This window comes from Bos grunniens, chromosome 10 (assembly GCF_055505025.1).
Source record: "Bos grunniens cultivar Pamir isolate PY7600 chromosome 10, Bosgru_T2T1.0, whole genome shotgun sequence".
Lineage (NCBI taxonomy): Eukaryota > Metazoa > Chordata > Mammalia > Artiodactyla > Bovidae > Bos > Bos grunniens.
In genome coordinates, this window is record NC_141174.1 from 45,478,701 (window position 1) to 45,496,318 (window position 17,618).

At 37.0% G+C, this 17,618-nt stretch overlaps 1 protein-coding gene across 4 annotated transcripts in view; it reads right to left on the bottom strand.

Moving 5' to 3' along the window:
* MYO5A (myosin VA) overlaps positions 1-17,618 on the bottom strand; it is a 205,890-nt gene that overhangs the window by 106,693 nt on the left and 81,579 nt on the right. For all 4 annotated transcript variants that reach the window (XM_086320975.1, XM_086320974.1, XM_086320973.1 and 1 more), the window contains exon 5: positions 3,849-4,005. In XM_086320975.1, coding sequence (XP_086177101.1) covers positions 3,849-4,005 — 157 coding nt within the window. The remainder of the gene's footprint in view (positions 1-3,848; positions 4,006-17,618) is intronic.

Sequence of the window (17,618 nt, forward strand, 5' to 3'; positions counted from 1 at the left end):
GCTTTCACTTCTCTTTTCTCAGCTATTTGTAAGGCCTCCTCAGGCAACCATTTTGCCTTTTTGTATTTCTTTTTCTTGGGGATGGTTTTGATCACCACCTCCTGTACATTGTTATGAACTTCCATCCATAGTTCTTCAGGTACTCTGTCTATCAGATCTAATCCCTAGAATCTATTTGTCACTTCTACTGTATAACCATAAGGGATTTGATTTAGGTCATACCTGAATGGCCTAGTGGTTTTCCATACTTTCTTCAATTTAAGTCTGAATTTAGCAATAAGGGGTTCATGACCTAAGCCACAGTTAACTCCAGGTCTTGTTTTTGCTGACTGTATAGAGCTTCTGCATCTTCAGCTGCAAAGAATATAATCAGTCTGATTTCAATATTGAACATCTGGTGATGTCTATGGATAGACTCATATCTTGTGTTGTTGGAAGTGGGTGTTTGCTAAGACCAGTGCATTCTCTTGACAAAACACTGTTAGCCTTTGCCCTGCTTCATTCCTTACTCCAAGGCCAAACTTGCCTGTTACTCCAAGTAACTGGAGTACAGGTAACAGAGTACTCTCTTGACTTCCTACTTTTCCATTCCAGTCCCCTATGATGAGAAGGACATCTTTTTTGGGTGTTAGTTCTAGAAGGTCTTGCAGGTCTTCATAGAACCATTCAGCTTCAGCTTCTAGAATAGATGAGCAGTAGCATCCCTTTCAAAAATAAAACTATATGATTCTAAGCCTTTAACCCGATATGGACACAAGGTTCTGGATATAAATAGTGCCTTTTGTCCTTTCCCCTAAGTGTTTCATCAGCCTTACAAATACTGTATTTATAACAGCCTCCCTAATGCTCTTTTCATTTCAATCAGCAAGAAACTGTTAAAGGAAAGAAGTTTTGTGGTCTTGATTTCACTACTGATTTCAATGACATGTTGAGTGCATTATTCTTCTTTACTAAATGGAGATGGAAATCTTCAACTACAATTTATTAAAGAGGAAAAAGAACTATTAAGACCCAGTGTGCCCCCATCACTTTCCTGGTCCCTATCTTAGGATAAAAATTTCTAGGGAATAAGAAGGGCGAAAAAGCAAATGTCATAAAATTGAGCAAAAAAGAATCATTTATTTCTCTGTACATCATTTGCATTTTGCAAAAGGAGTCTATGCTGAGGATGAGTTGCTGCTGGCTTTCCAAAGGATAATGTGCAAATCCCATAAGTCACTGGGCTACAATGTTCAAGGTGTGGGATGACTGTAATCACTGGAGACACAGACATGCCTTTCTTGACATCACAGTAAAGGGCTCTGATACAGAGACATAATCCTGAGCCAGGCTTAAAAGCTACAAATTTTCTAGGCCACATATTCAATATTTTACCTATGTTTTCTTCCTGTAACTGTAAACCCTTTGTCACCATTTTTCAGCCCTATATTCCATTTTAACGTTTCAAATTGGGATGCCCTTATTTGTAATTGTTGAAAAGTAGTTATCTCTTTAACAAATTTTATTAATCCAAATTCCTGCAGAGAAACTAAACAATATTATAGAAAGAAGCAGCTAAGCATAACTGCTGTCATTAAAAATTTTAATAAATTAATTTTTTTAAATGTATAACTGCTGTCTTTATCTTTTTTTGTTCTTCCTAGCAAATGAGGTAAATTCCTTATAACTGTATTTAAAAAGTAGTATCTGAAGCCATTTCAAATTTTTAATATCACTCCTACATAATACAAATCTGTGTTGTAGGAAAAAATGTAGTTATTTTTTAGAATATAGAAGGTCATAAAATATTCCATTCAACTAGACATATTCCAGAAGCTTCATTCCAGACTTATATGTTATTATACAGTCTGAATCTAGAAGAGATGGGGTTTCCTAATACCATCATAATCAGGACTTTGGTATCTTCTAACATTAGGGATTAAGAATGGACTAAACAACTGTTGAACACCAAGAATTTGTTGTTATGATCAAAAACAGTAAAAAGAATGGCAGAAAGTAAATCCTTGCTGTTATCTAAACCAAAACAAGAAATGGGCTATATAGACTATATTATCACAATAGTAACATGAGTAGGATCTACCATTATATCTATATAGTTTAAATTCTTTCAAAATCTTAATATTTTCTTAAGATCTTTACTACTTTCTTTTGACATAAGCATCTGTTTTCTCCTGTCCATGCTATTTCAGAAAACATTTCCAGTTCTCTTTCCATAGCTCCCCCAGCCCAGGAGGCTCTTAACTTCCCCAACATCTCTTATTTTCTCAATCCCAAGAAGTCCTGCTGCTCTAGAAGGTAGCCCTGTGGGCAAGGGGTCACAGCATACTATAATGAAGTGTCACACACAGCACTGCACACCAGGCACAATTACCTCTGGACTGATTAGTGCAAAAACCACTTGTATCACTGGTGCACCAGGCCAGTTCTAAACGCCATCTGTGTTTGGGTGACAAATAAGACTTGACAAAGGGAAAGAAAGAGGAATAAAGAATGCTGACTAGGATTATTGTTAAAAAAAAAAAAAAAAGGTTTGTTTCTGCACGTCCAAAGTCATTTCTCTCCATTTACTGAGACTTATTTTCTCCATTTAATGTAACTTTCCTAAAATCACTTCAATACACAAATAATCCTCCAGTTACAAATCCTAAAATACTCAAATTTCCACATGAAAAGGTCTGTTTTCTTTGGTCTGAGCATGTCTACTTTGTATATATAGTCTACTTTTGAAAGGATATCTTTTCAATGGGTTTGAGTCAGTTCTAGTGAGTTGGATGAACCTAGAGCCTGTTATACAGAGTGAAGTAACTCAGAAAGAGAAAAACAAATATATTAACACATATATAGGGAATCTGAAAAAATGGTATTGATGAACTTATTGGCAGGAAGGAATGGAGATACAGATGGACTCCATTAGAGAATGCTCTTGGGGGAGGGAGAGAGACAAATGGAGAAAGTAGCATCAACATATATACACGATTGGGTGTAAGATGGATAGCTGGTGAGAAGTCGCTGTGTAGCACAGGAACTGTGTACACAGAGCTGTGTAGCTCTGTGATGACCTGGAAGGATGGGATGGGCGGGGAGGGGAGGGAGGCCAGGGAGGGAGAGGATGTATATATAGTTATGGCTGATTTGTGTTGCTGAATGGCAGAAACCAACACAACATTATAAAAAATTTTTTTAAAAAGTTAAATTAACAAAAGGGGGGAAAAAGGACATCTTTTAACAGATCTTCCTTTTTTCAAGAATTTATATTAGTAAATTTCGTTTTCTAATCTAAAACTGTATGATATGCTTGACAGAAACATGTATAAAAATGTTTCCAAGATCATGATTTAAGTTTATAGTTCTACCTGGAAAAATATAAAAACTTACAGCTAAACAGGTTAGACTACATACAGAAAACGAAGTGTGGGTAAAGGAAGACTAAAACTCATCATGCTTGAGCATAGTGAATCCTACATTTTAGAAGGAGCTTAAATAAGCTCAGGACTGGGGGGAAAGGAGTAGCTTATACTTCCAGTACAAGCAGCAATAGATACAACTCCATTAACTGAGGAAAAGAAGTGCCATTGCCAGCTACTTGGAGGCAACAATGTAGTGGTAGGTTAAAAACACAGGTTTATGGAATACAGTGGAATCCTTTATAGCTGGACTTTACTTAAAATGCCTACTTTACTGAATTTTTACTTTTCCTAGATCTCTTACTAATATCAGGAACAGTATTTTCCTACTCTTAGTGGTTGGGAGGTCCCAAACTTTCTGACATGTGATGTTTCAATCAAATTTTTCAGTGTGGTTCTTATGGAGAGGATACAGTAAGAAGGCCGTGGCTGCTGCTGTCTTACCTCCATGATGGGGTTGGAAGCCAACACCTTTTCCTCAACATTGGCTTCACTGGCAGAACCACTGACTGTTGCAAAGTATCTCATGGCATACTTAGCTGAAACTGTTTTTCCTGCCCCAGACTCTCCACTTACAATGATGGACTGATTTCGTTCATCTCTGTAAAACAAAGAAGAGTAACTGACATTACTGCCCACTTCTAAATGTGATTAACATCATTTTCTCTGTGTTCTCGTCAATGAGCCAAGGTGAGTTCTTGCTGGTTCACACATGCAAAGTTGTGAGAAGGAACCCAAGAACGACATTTCCTAATAAAAATAACAACTTACCAAGTAACAATGAATAGAGAAGGAGAAGAAGATATCAAGCATTAATTTGAGAGCATTGCATCTAAGAATGAATCTGTAACAGTCTGAATTTTTTGTGTGTACATATCTCAAATATATCACTTTATTAATAAATAAAATTATTTTCGTATATTACAGCACTGTTGTCAACCACCTTCAGAAGAGACAGGAGTTACTGCAAGTGAATTTAGAAGAAAATACTACTTAATTAAAATGACAAATAGTCTACTGGCTAACAGTCCATAAAGTAGTATCTCTCACAAATTCCAGTTCTCATTAAAGTACCCTCATTACCAGAGAATAAACAGTTCATTTGCTGGCTGATTCATTCAAATATGTTAGAACTCAAAGACTATCTACTATTACATACTTCTTTAATTCACTCATACAGTGACTCAAAACTCTAGGTGATGAACTGGCTCATAAGACTAACATTTCTTTGAGGATAAGGACCTATATTACCATACTGTTAATATCCAGCACCTAGTCCAGAGTCTACACATCACAAATGCTTAGTAAATGTGCACTGACTGAAAGTGAGTCTAGGAATAAGTCTGCCTTGGCTATGACTTTGATTGGGACAGAAGCAGGAACTAAAACTTTCTGAGATGAAACTAGCAATCAGCTACAACCCATCAAATTAACTGAACAAGTTCATAAAGGTGGTATCCTTTGTGCCCTTAATTTATAGAGACAAGATGACTTCAGGGGTTTGTAGTGGAACTATCCTACATGCCACAAGATTGGGAAGTTATTTCACTACAGAAGATGACCTTTTCATCTTTTAAAAGATATTTACTTATCCAACAAGGACTTAGCAAACACCTACTACACACCAAACATAGTGCTAGATACAAGGGATACAAGTTTAAAAGCTATGATCTGTATCCTCCAGTGACTGATGGTCTGAGAGGAAAGACAAACTAATAATTAAAGACTATAATAAATGTAATGTATTGAGAAGAAGAGGTGATCAAGGAAGGCTCCCTAGAGATGATCCAGCAAAGTCTAGAAAGATGAGTAAGAGAAAGCAAGGGAAGAAGTTAGAAAAGAAACATTCCAGGGAAAGGAGATAACATAAGCGAAGGCTCAGATGCATGAGAAGTTAGGAAACATTAGATAATTCAATTTGGCTAGAACATCAAGTAATGACAGATAAGGCCACAGAGGTTAATAAGAAGTGGATCACAAAGATCTTACATGAGATGTTAAGGAATTTGAAGTTTACCTAAAGGTCACAGAGTGCTACTTCAGGGTTTTAAACAGAAAATAAACAATCTAATCAGTAAAATCACTCTGGCAGCAATGTGGATATGAGTGGCAAGGGATCCAGATGAAAAGATATGAAAGTCTGAACAAATATTGTGGTGGTCTTGACTGAGACAGGCAGGTGGGTTTAAGAGAAACCAAAGTGGTAGAATCAAAATTACTCACAATAAGTTTCCAAAGTACAAAGATTTTTCTATGATAAAGGCTGTTTTTTCGTTGAGAAATGGGACTTAACACATTATTTTAGAAAATTTGAAAAGTACAATGGGAATATCCAACTCAGGCCTGATTAAGTAGTTCACATCACACTACCAGGGCCAGTAAACAGCCTGTTCTGACACTTTGACTCCCATACTATGGGGAAAATTAGGACCTAGGTGACACACTAAGGAATATTTAATACTTAACAGTAAAAGCTTGCATATAATTCTCATTTCTAAAAAAAATCCTTAAATCTCACAGTCATCAACTCATTCCCTTTTATTTGAATTTCTAGACTCAGATATTCTCACTGCATCTGTACAAATGATTTCAAGATAAATCACTCTTAACCAGTTCTCGTTGTAGGACCAATACCACCTTTCTCTTTTTCAGTCATTTAGAACATTTTAATGTTCTCAGATACATTAATCAAAGGACACTATCAACAGTCTTTGGATTACCTTCTATAATATAATTAGACAAATTATCTTTTCTTAATTCCTGCATGATCAGTTCTGTCACTATCCCCTGTGTGACAGCTACCTTGACAAAATTCTCCCAGTATGCCTTCCAACAATAAACAAGGTGAAGAGGCTTCCACTAGTCTGATGAAAAGGAAATATTAGTGGGAACTGTTATCCTAAACTGTACTGCCTTTCAAATACTATTTCAAGTCTTTATGATAAAAAGTTGGGGCTTCCCAGGTGGCTCAGTGGTAAAGAATTCACCTGCCAATGCATGAGATACAGGTTTGATCCTTGAGTCGGGAAGATTCCCCTGGAGAAAGAAATGGCACCCCCACTGCAGTATTCTTGCCTGGAAAATCCCATGGACAAAGAAGCCTGGTGGGCTACAGTTCATGGGGTTACAAAGAGTTAGACATGACTGAGCAACTGAGCATGCAGGCATGCGTGATAAAATGTTATATCAAAAAATTTAAACTTCATTATGTAGTAGCCCTTTCCTATACCATGGGGAAAAAGAGAACTCTGAAAGGAGATAAGGTTAAGGATTGTTCAGGTGGATTACACATATTTGTACCAATACACACATACACACAGTGATTTCAAGCACACCAGATACATTTTCTTTTCCAGGAGATTTAGGATCCAGGATCCACATGACCAGCAGTTTTTAAGGGACTCCAATATTTATTATATTCCCTTGCTTCTGGGCAGAGGCTTCCCTTCTTCCCCAAGCTTAGTAGAGCACTCCAGTATATAAATAAGCACCACTCTTCAATTATAGAAATTTCTCTGAATCAGGCTCTGATCTTTGACCTGTCATTTACCAATTTCATGACTTTGAGCAACTGCATGCCCTCTCTGGGTCACAGTTTCCCTCATTTTAATGATTAAATAGCACCCAAAGTCCTTCTTAATTCTAAAGTATTAATACTATAAACTAAAAGTTTAACTCCAGAGTTGATTTTTAAGATGTTGGATATGCCACAGCCTGTACTCTAAGCCAGGTAAACTCTTGGGATCAAGTACAACTGAAAAAGGACAGGCCTACAGATGCTCAGATGGTCTTAAAGGGCTATATTTGACATGGCCAAACATTTCTTCTCTGTAGGACCCTTGAATCTAAGGTGGTCAAAATCAACACAGGGCTACAAAGGGAAAAAAATGTAAGCTCTTTCTACCTGCTTTTAAATGAAGAACAGGAAATAGAAATGTGTATAAAATATGTACAGTCATCTTTAAAATGTTGTTCAGCTATATGTGGCCACAGGATGAAATGTCAAAAAGAGACAAAAGCAGAGATAGGTAGAAGTAAGAAAGACAACTAGAGACATAAAAGGAAGAAGGGTAATACATAATAAAGATATGAAGAGGGAAAAACAGGAAAAGTATAATAGAGATAGGGAGAAAACAGCCAAAAACATAAAGGATAAAAAACTTTATGGTTTTAAGGTGAATATCAGAGTCTATCCTACTCTACTTATTTGAGCTCTAAGTTTTAGAATGTTGAAAGTGTGCAAATATGTAAATAATAATTTATTGTTCTTCCAAATTTTGATTAGCTGATCCTTAAGGTGCTCGCGTCCTTATAAGACCCTTCATTTACTACTGGGATGTAGATATCATTTCAAGGACCTGATAAAACCAAATTAAGGAACACATATTTACCATTCTTCATCAAGGACAAATCAATCTGGAGTATCCTAAGGCTGCAGGAACTGAGAATTTATGATTTCTAGCTTAGCCAGTCCTCTCAAATGTCTCTGCAATGATCCTAAATGGCCTGGGTACTGGGTGCCCTGAAGTAAAAGTGAACTCTTGTGATCTGTTTAGTCAATAGTACTTCCAGAGGCTATAATGTGAATCAAAAGCTACCACCCAAAAATACTGCTTCATTCATTCATTAAACAATGAAATGAGTAGTCACAATATGCCAAACACTTTATGAAGATAGAAGACTCTACAGTCATGGCCTATTGAGACAGATTGAAAACTATAGTCAAAATATAGTGGACCTGGTGGCTCAGTGGTAACGAATCTGCCTGCTAGTGCAGGAGATGCAATTTAGATCCCTGGATTGGGAAGATCCTCTGGAGAAGGAAATGGCAACCCACGCCAGTATTCTTGCCTGGGAAATCCAATGGACAGAGCAGTCTGGCGGGTTACACATCCATGGGGTTGCAAAGAGTCAGACATGACTTAGCGACTAAACAATGACAACAACAATTACAAGAAAAGAGGTCTACCCAGGATCTTATGAAAACATGGAGACGGAGAGGGAGATATGAGGAGGAGATGCCAGGAAATGCTTTCTAGAGAAGGTGATGCCTGAATTGACTCATATATAATAATAATGAGAAACAAGGTTGTACAGGAAAAGGCAATAGAATTAAACTATGGAGAAGCACCTGAAACCCCAGGAACTAAATTATTCAAGGATAGAATATCCACTCTGGGTTGATGAAAGAGAGAGATGTTATACTTTAGTCTATTTTCCTTCAATTTGTATCTGTTTGGTCTGTCCAGCCTTTCCTTAGATTATATCTATCAAGATTTCATTTTGTATCAGGTATATTATTTTACAGATTTTCCTTCTGAACTTTACTGTTTAAAAACATAATCTCTCTAGTTTATTGTGCTCATGCTGAATACTATTCATATTTCCAAGACCATCATCTTGTTCTCTGCAAACTTAATGAGCATACCTTCCATTCATATCCAAGTCATTAATGAGGAAACTAAATATTGCCAGCCTGACTCACACAGAATACATTTACTATATCCACTCACCTCAGTATTAACTCTCAGGTGTTGCCATGGTCTAATTTTTAGCTTACAAGTGAACATATTCTCATGAAACAAAATCTAGAGGTTTATTTTTTTTTTATAGGCACTCAATCTAATTGCTTCTCCCTTATTCAATCCCTTGATTAAAAAAAAAAGAAAAATATTAAGCTAGTATAATAAAATGCTTTCTTCCAAAGTTATGTATTTACTGTGATATGGCTTTTACTTGAGACTGTAGTCTCTATTTCTCTTGTTAGAAGGTGCAAGGTTTTTCTACATTTTTATTATTGCCAAACATTAAGATAGGCTCTGCTCTGTTTCTCCAAGATTTCTGCCTTTGATTAATCCCAAGAAGAAAAGATTTAAACTCTAAAACTTACTAGATAATAAGTAAATAAGACAATACTTCCTATTAGTTTTTAAGCAGAAATATTTGCTATAAGACTGTGCTGTGCACTAATGAAAGCTGGGCTACAGAGGCAGAAAGATTACTCAGGAAATGAAAACAAGTGTTCCTTAGAGATACACCCATTTTCTGCTAAGAAGTCTGTCATATACTGTCAGTTCTCATGTCACTTTGACTTGCCTGTTTCATCAGTATGTTGTTATTGTGTAGTTGTCAAGTCATGTCCAGCTCTTTTGTGACCCCATGGACTGTAGCCCTCCAGGCTCCTCTGTCCATGGAATTTCCCAGGCAAGAATACTGGAGTGTGTCGCCATTTCCTTCTCCAGGGGATCTTCCCAACCCAGGGATTGAACTCATGTATCCTGCACTGGCAGGCAGATTACCAGTGAGCCAGCAGGGAAGCCCTTCAGTATAGAGCCTGTGAAATTAATGTAAAGATGCCACAAAAGAAATAGCCTGTTTTTTCCAGTAATGGATATATAGAAATAGGGTCATGTAATTGGAAGTAAGAAAATTAAACAACAAAGAAGATAGGCTTTGGAGACTCAGAGCCGGATTCAAACCTCAGTTCTCACATACTATTAGCACAATGGTCTGAAAGTTACTTTCCTCAGTTTCCTCATTTGTAAAGCAGGAGTGATGATGTTTGCTCCCAGGGGTACAATGAAATTAGAGGTAACATGCCTGATCCCATGCTTGGCACACAGTATATTTCTAAACATTGTAGCTCCTAATTACTAATACAAGTTAGTCCCTATATATATAATATATAAAATTCCTTATCACATAGCATGTGCTACTTCATATCTGTATAAGTAGAAATAATTGGTACCACATGGCTGGTGAATCACAGGCAGTAACAGGAGAGATTTTATGATCTATAACTGCCAGCATCCACTTGGCCAATGAAACTCAGAGTGAAGCTTCAGAGACTGCCTAAACACATGCAAAAAGGGCCCACCCTAAGGAAAGGCCTAGCAATAGAGTCGTGAGACTCCGTGATGATGAAGACTGTGATGATAGTAAGAGCTTAGATTTAAATAGTATTTTTCAAAATGCTTTTTATGTTTATCATCTCAGGTAATTTTCATCTCTGATGTAAGCACGATAAATATTATCTTTTCTTGGTTGGGGGAAACGATAATGCAGAGAGGTCAGATGGCTTATCCAAGGTTAAAGCAGAGGTAAGTTGTTACACTCCACATCTCTTAGTTTCCAGATGAAAAGTCTATACTATGCTCCTTCTGCATCTCTCCAAGCTCCTCACCATGGTTTGCCCTTCACTGGAAAGAGTAAAAGACTTCTGCATTAGTCCCCATGAACCACATGGAAACAAATGCATACCAAAGAATGTCTGCAATGTAAAGCTACATCATCTAGTGCAAGTGTTCTATTTCAGGATATAAGCTGAGGTCCAGGGAGACCGGAAGATTTAAGCTTATATAGTTATTTGTTTATGTAGCTTCGACTAGTATGGATATCGTTTCCCTTACACTAAGGTTATGCATGTAACTCTCAAATTTATTTTAAGAAAACCCACAAATGAAACAATCAATAAAATTTATTTGCTCTACCATTCACAGTGGAGGAAAACAATACCAAATCAAGCAATCAATATTACTTGGTTTTAAAGAGAAAAAAGAGATTAAAAAAAAAAAAAAAAAAAGCCCTGATGTTTTAAGGAAAATAATACTGTGCTTTAATTATCAGCGAGCAATCAGTTTCAGGATGAGAAAAGACTGATAAGAATGTGAAACAAAAATATGAGAAGACAGACATAGCAGCCCACTGAGTTCTTCTCTTCTGTAAGCTGACAGGACAGTTAAAATTAAGAGGCTAGTCTATGAAAATCTCCTATGAGGACACTATTCTCCGTAAGCGTCATGCTGAGAAAGAAGGAATGAGCCAAGGATCCTAGTTACGCTGCTGTCACTGGACATGTATCTACGGGGCAGGAATCACTTGTGTCAACTGTGCTTTGAGGACAGATGTCGAAAATGCCATTTCAGTCTTAAATATCTAAAATGGAACTCCACCCCCTTCTTCTTCCAACACTTCCACCCCTACATGCACAACCTGCTCGGCCTGAATTTCCTCCATCTCAGTAAACAGCAACTCCAACCTTTTAGGTGCTCAGACCAAACACTTTGCCACCATCCCTGACTTCTCTTTTTCTCTCATACCCCCATATAAACAAGCCTTCTTATGTTCACCTTAAAAACTTATCCAGAGCCCATCCACTTCTCACCATCTCTGATTGTATTATCCTCTATTAGGTTATCATTAGCTCTTGCTTGGATCAATACAAAATCCACCTAACTAGTTACCTAGAATTGACCCTTATTGCATTACATTCAGTCCTTTGGTTGTTTTTTTACCTTTGAGATGATTTCAAACTTATAGAAAATGGCAAAAAGAGTAAACTGAATTCCTGTACCTGCTTTACTCAGACTCACCAATTGTTTAGATTTTGCTCATTTGTTTCATAAATGTCTCTGTTTCTCTTATTTTGATATTTTCTGAAACATCTGTGAGTAAGTTATAGACATGATGACTCCTACATATTTTAGAGTATACTTCCTAAGAACAATGACATTGCTCTTACATATCTACTGTGATCAAAATCAGGAAATGTAAAATTGACAAAAAACCATTATTTAATCTACAGTCTATATTCCTATTTTACAATCATCCAGTATTGCCCCATACAAAGTTACCCTGTCTCCCTCATCATCAAGGATTCAATTCCAAATATTCACTGCATTTAACTGGCATGTTTCCACTCTCTCCTTTAATCAGGAACAGTTCCTCAGCCTTTCTTTGACTATCTTGATCTTGATAATTTTAAAGAGTATATAGAGCTAATTTTCAGTATACACCTCATTTACAGTTTTTCTCATGATTAGATTCAGGATATACATTTTTGGTAGGAATCTATCATGAATTTTTAACACAGCTGCCAGATCATGTCATTTCCCTGCTCAAAACCCACACTCAGAGAAAAAGTCAAATATGCTACAAAAGTCCTCAAGGCTTTGTATGGTCCTTGCAATTGCTAATCTCTCTGCTTGGAATATTCTTTCTCCAGATATCTGAATGGCTTGCTTCCTCCTTTCCTTCATGTTATTGCTCAAAAGTTAGCTTTATTTTTTACAGAGTTGGATAAGTTAATACCAAAATCTACATATAAAAACAAATGCCTAAGGATAACCAGGAAAATAATGAAAAAGACACTGTGTGGGGGGAAGGGTGGTTAATGGTATCAGACACACAAACATAAAACATACTATAAAATCACTACAATCAAAGTGTGGTACTGGGACATGAATAAAGGAAGAGGAAAGAATATAGCCAAGAAATTAAACCAAGAACATAAGAAAATTATGAACCAAGAACATAAAAAAAACATAAGAAAACCAACAATAAGAAAAAAGGGCATGATAAATTTTAGGTGGCATCTTAAATAACTGGCAAAGATGGGCCTCTATAAGTGACACTGAGATAACTGTGCAGCCATTTGGAAAAAATACAAATTTAGATCCATATGTCTCATACAAAAGTATAAACTCCAATGGGATCAGCGATCTAAAGGTAAGCTATAAAAACAATACAAACACTAGAAGAGGATTAAATCTTTTTTGCTTTGGTGTAGAGAAAGGTTTTCTAACAGTGACTTAAAATTCAAAGAAATAAAAAAGATTAATAAATTTGCTTGGAAAAGGACATTACAAGCAAAATAAAATTGAGGGGAAGTATTTGCAATATAACACAGATAAAGGGCTAATATATCATATATATATATTTAACTCTTAAAATTGAGGATCAAAAAACCAAAAAACAACAGAAAAATGTAAAAAGTTGAATCAACAATTCAGCCCATAAACAAAGAAACAAACAAAAAATGAAACTGCTCTTAAACATATGAAAAGACATTCAAACTTACTCATATTTAAAGAAATGCAGATGAAAACAACATTAAGATACCATTAAACTGGCAAGAACATGACACAGTGGTAAAGAATCCCCTGCCAATGCAGCAGACGCAAGAGATGCAGGTTTGATCCCTGAGTGGGGAAGATCCCCTGGAGTAGTAAATGGCAACCCACTCCAGTATTCTTGACTGGACAGTTCCAGGATAGAGGAACCTGGTGGGCTATGGTCCATGGGGTCGCAAAGAGTCAGATGCAACTAAGCACACACACACACACACAGATTACATATTTTGTTGATAAAGCTATGGGGAAATAGACACTCTTGAACAATTTAGGCAAAAATGCAAACCAAAACAACTCTTTTAGAGGGAATCTGGCAATATATTTATACCTACCTTTTGACCTACCAATGCCACTTTTAAAACTACAAAAATGTGCTCCACCTCTAACTTGTCTTCTTAAAGGCTGGTCAAGGTTACTGCATTAGCACTGAACACCGTGTAACCCAATGCAAGCAATGAGGCTTTAGGGGTAAGAACCTGTACAATGTGAAGTCAAACCCCACTTCTGCTATGTACTAGCTGATAGGCACCAAACCCAGCAATGCCTCCATCTGCTTACACAGCGATTTTGATTTTCAAACCATTGTGTCACAAGTCACCAAGACCATGGTGTTCAGTTCAAACAGCACTGTGCTAGACATGGGAGCCATAGGTTCCAAGAGCAACTGGGTCCTGGCTTGGAGCAAAAGCACCAATGTTGGACATGAAGACACATTCGACCAGAACTTCTACCCGAGCTGAGGAATTCCTGTGATAGCAAGTTGTTAGAGAAAAGCTCTGAAACAGGTATGAACCTAAACTACCAAAGCCTGTCAGTGATTAGATTCTGCACCCTCCTCCCAGAAGCAGTTGGGTGGTTTAAGCTGCTCATGGCCCTCTGGCAGTTGTCCAGTTGAGGTAGCCAAGAATGTGAAAGTCCCTTGCTCTATCTCTTTGATCCCATCACCTCTCCCGTCCCTCTTCAAGCAGAGAGGTGCACTCTCTGCCCCTTGTGGATGAGAAATCTCCCTCCAGCTCTGGCCCCACTGGCAATAAATATCACCAACTGGAATGTTCCAAATATTTATGATCAAGATATTGAGAGCTGCCCAATGCCACTGCCCCACTCTGTTCTTTCAGTGCTGCTTGCCACTGCCTGGTATTCCCGGCAGAGATGAGGACAGCTGTAGCCTCCTCCAGCTGTGGAAAAACTGCCTACCTCTCCTTCCATCCCTGAGATGCCTCTAAGGTCCTACCGATGATAGACTGCCAGTGGGTTCTCTTGGGCTTTAGCTCCTGGAGAATGTTGTACAGAGTTTACATTTTTTTTAAAAATAGTTTTCATAAAGACATGTATATCACCCTTATCCCCAAGATGTGGGCAAAATTATCTCATTTATCTAGGCCTTGCTCCATGGTGTATCTGAGTCAGACTGTATATTTTGTTTCCAAGACTTAAAAGCAACTTGGAAGAGAAACAAATAAAGAAATACAAATATAAAAATGTATATAATAAATAATAAATATACAAACTTATTTATTGTAGCACTGTTTGCAATTGCAAAATATCTAAGTGATCATATATGGGACAGTGGTTCAACAAATTAATAAGTTAAGTGGGGAAAAAATGAACCAACCTAGGTAACTTTGGAAATTGGTACTTCATATTATGTAAGACTAAAGACAAAATGACCTGGACACAATATTGCACTTGAGTGGTAAATTTGGTTTTCACAGGGCTATGGGTTAGCATTTCTGAAAGTAAGAATATTCTAGGATTGAGCAAACAAGTAAATATACTATGGATAAGGAGAGTCAGGTTTCTCAAGATCAAAGAAAGAAGTTAAAAGAAGAAAAAAGAAATCAAGAATGAAAACTATGGTTTTGGGACTTCCCTGGTGGTCCAGTGGTTAAGAATCACCTGCTAATGCAGGTAACGTGAGTTCAATCCCTGATCCAGGAAGATTCCACATGCCATAGGACAACTGAGTCAATGCGCCACAACTAGAGCCCACGAGCCTCAAAGACTGAAGCCTGTGTACCTAGAGCCCATGCTTCACAATAAGAGAAGCCACCACAACGAGAAGCCCACTCACTGCAATCAGACAAACCCACATACAGCAACGAAGACCCAATTTAACCAAAAAATAAATAAAAAATAAATACAATTAAAAACAAAACATAAGATCACCATATGGTACCCCAACACTAGTCAAAGCGAGAATAAACATCAATAAAAATTTAAAAAATAAAGACAAAATATAAATTAAATAAAAACTGTGGTGTTGAACTGAAATTGGAGGAATCAGTAATTTTAATGGTTTTATGGTTTTAAATATATATACATTATATAGATGTGTATAGATGTGAAAGATGTGTATAGATGTGAAAGATGTGAAAGATGTGTAAGTGTAAAGATGTGAAAAGTCTGTGCTACTTAGAGAAAGGTAAATTAAAACAACACTAGGACACCATTTCTCACCTGTCAGTTTGGTGGAAATTTTAAATGATGACAACACCTTCTGTTGGTGAAAGTGTGGGGGGCAACGTATTTCTTAGCTGTGTGCACTGAGAAGGTTTATAGGCAAGGATTCCCACGTAATGAATGCATCTAGCACCCAGATCTTAGTTCCTAAGTGCCATTTCTTCAGTACAAGGAACCAGGGGTCCTTGAAGAAATGGCTGAATTCATTGGGGGTTGGGGCAAGAAAATTAGAAAATGAGTCAGATGGTGCTAGAAAGTTAGGAAATGCTCAAAAGATGATGGAGAATGTGAAAGGACACTGGAAAGAGCTCTCAATGGCCAAATCTGAGACAGTTTGAACAAAATAAATAATGATAGTAATGTAGAGTAGGTAAAGAATCTGTCTACAATGCAGGAGACCTGGATTCGATCCCTGGGTTGGGAAGATCCCCTGGAGAAAGAAATGGCAGCCCACTCCAGTATTCTTGCCTGGAGAATCCCCATGGACAGAGGAGCCTGGCAGGCTGCAGTCCATGGGGTTGCAAAGAGTTGGACATGACTGAGCAGCTAAGTACACACACGCGAATGCAGAATAATCCATAGTATGAAATGCATGTCCGTGAGTTCATACTGATACAAATACAAAATAAATAATAAGTAAGTTGGGGAGGAAAGAAATAGCTTTTCCTTAGATTAGACTTCTATCCATAGCTGTAGAAGGAATGATGGAAACAACAAACAACCACCTGGCAAACACCACAGTAATAACTGCTGCAGGTAAGAACTGCTGATGGATGTTAAAATTAGTGAGTGAAAGCATATTATGAGAAACAGGATATTTGCATAGTCTCAAAGTATTTTCCCATAAGGTACTTACTAATTTCAAAGTTTAAAATAATCACCTTAGGGACTTCCCTGGTGGTCCAGTGGTTAAGACTCCACGCTCCCAATGCATGGGCTTGGGGCACATTTTATGGGTGTAGATTAATTCATATAAGTGGCAAACATAATATCATCATTGACTGATGCATATTTTAAAACTATCTAAAAACAAAACTGAACAAAGGGAAAACAAACTTGCCATTAAGAAGTCATGCTGGCGTCACAGAGGAAATATTAAGGAGGTAATATTAAGAAACCAAAGCAAATTAAAGGGTAAAAAGCCAGAAATATTCATATAATCCAAAAACTGTGGATTACCAGTAACATGGATGGTGAGAGCCAAGCTTTCATATTTAAAAATAGTATTTTCAAAAAAGTCATATAATTCTCTATGAACTGTAAAAAATTTCCCAGGGATTTATTTTTAAGTAGGGAATACCATGCAATCCCCTCTCTGCCCAGTAGCTCTCAGGTTCAACTTGTAAGGTGCTAGCATTGTTTTGCAGAGCTCAATACCAAGTAAATAAAATACTGTCAGGCTTTTCTACTGGGCTGGCCAAAAAGTTCATTCAAGTTTGTTTTTCCATAAGATGTAGTGGAAAAACCCAAATGAACTCTGGCCAATCCAATATTTCAGGGGGAAAAAATTGCATCAATAAATGGAATTTTCTCACTTTTAAACTTAAAAGTAAACTTTTGGTTACTATTCTCTAGCAGAATCTGAAATAATATGACATGTAGAACAAAACCGTGCTTTGTCATTTTATATTTAATATGTCAATATTTCATAGTGTCAGACCAATTGATTTTGAAATCATTTTACTAATACATTTATTTTTTAATGTTCTTTTTCATTATGGTTTGTCACAGAATACTGAATATAGTTTCTTATGCTATACATAGGACCTTATCATTTATTCATTCTGTATATAATGTTTGCATCTGCTAATCTTAAACTCCCAGTCCATCCCTCTTCTAT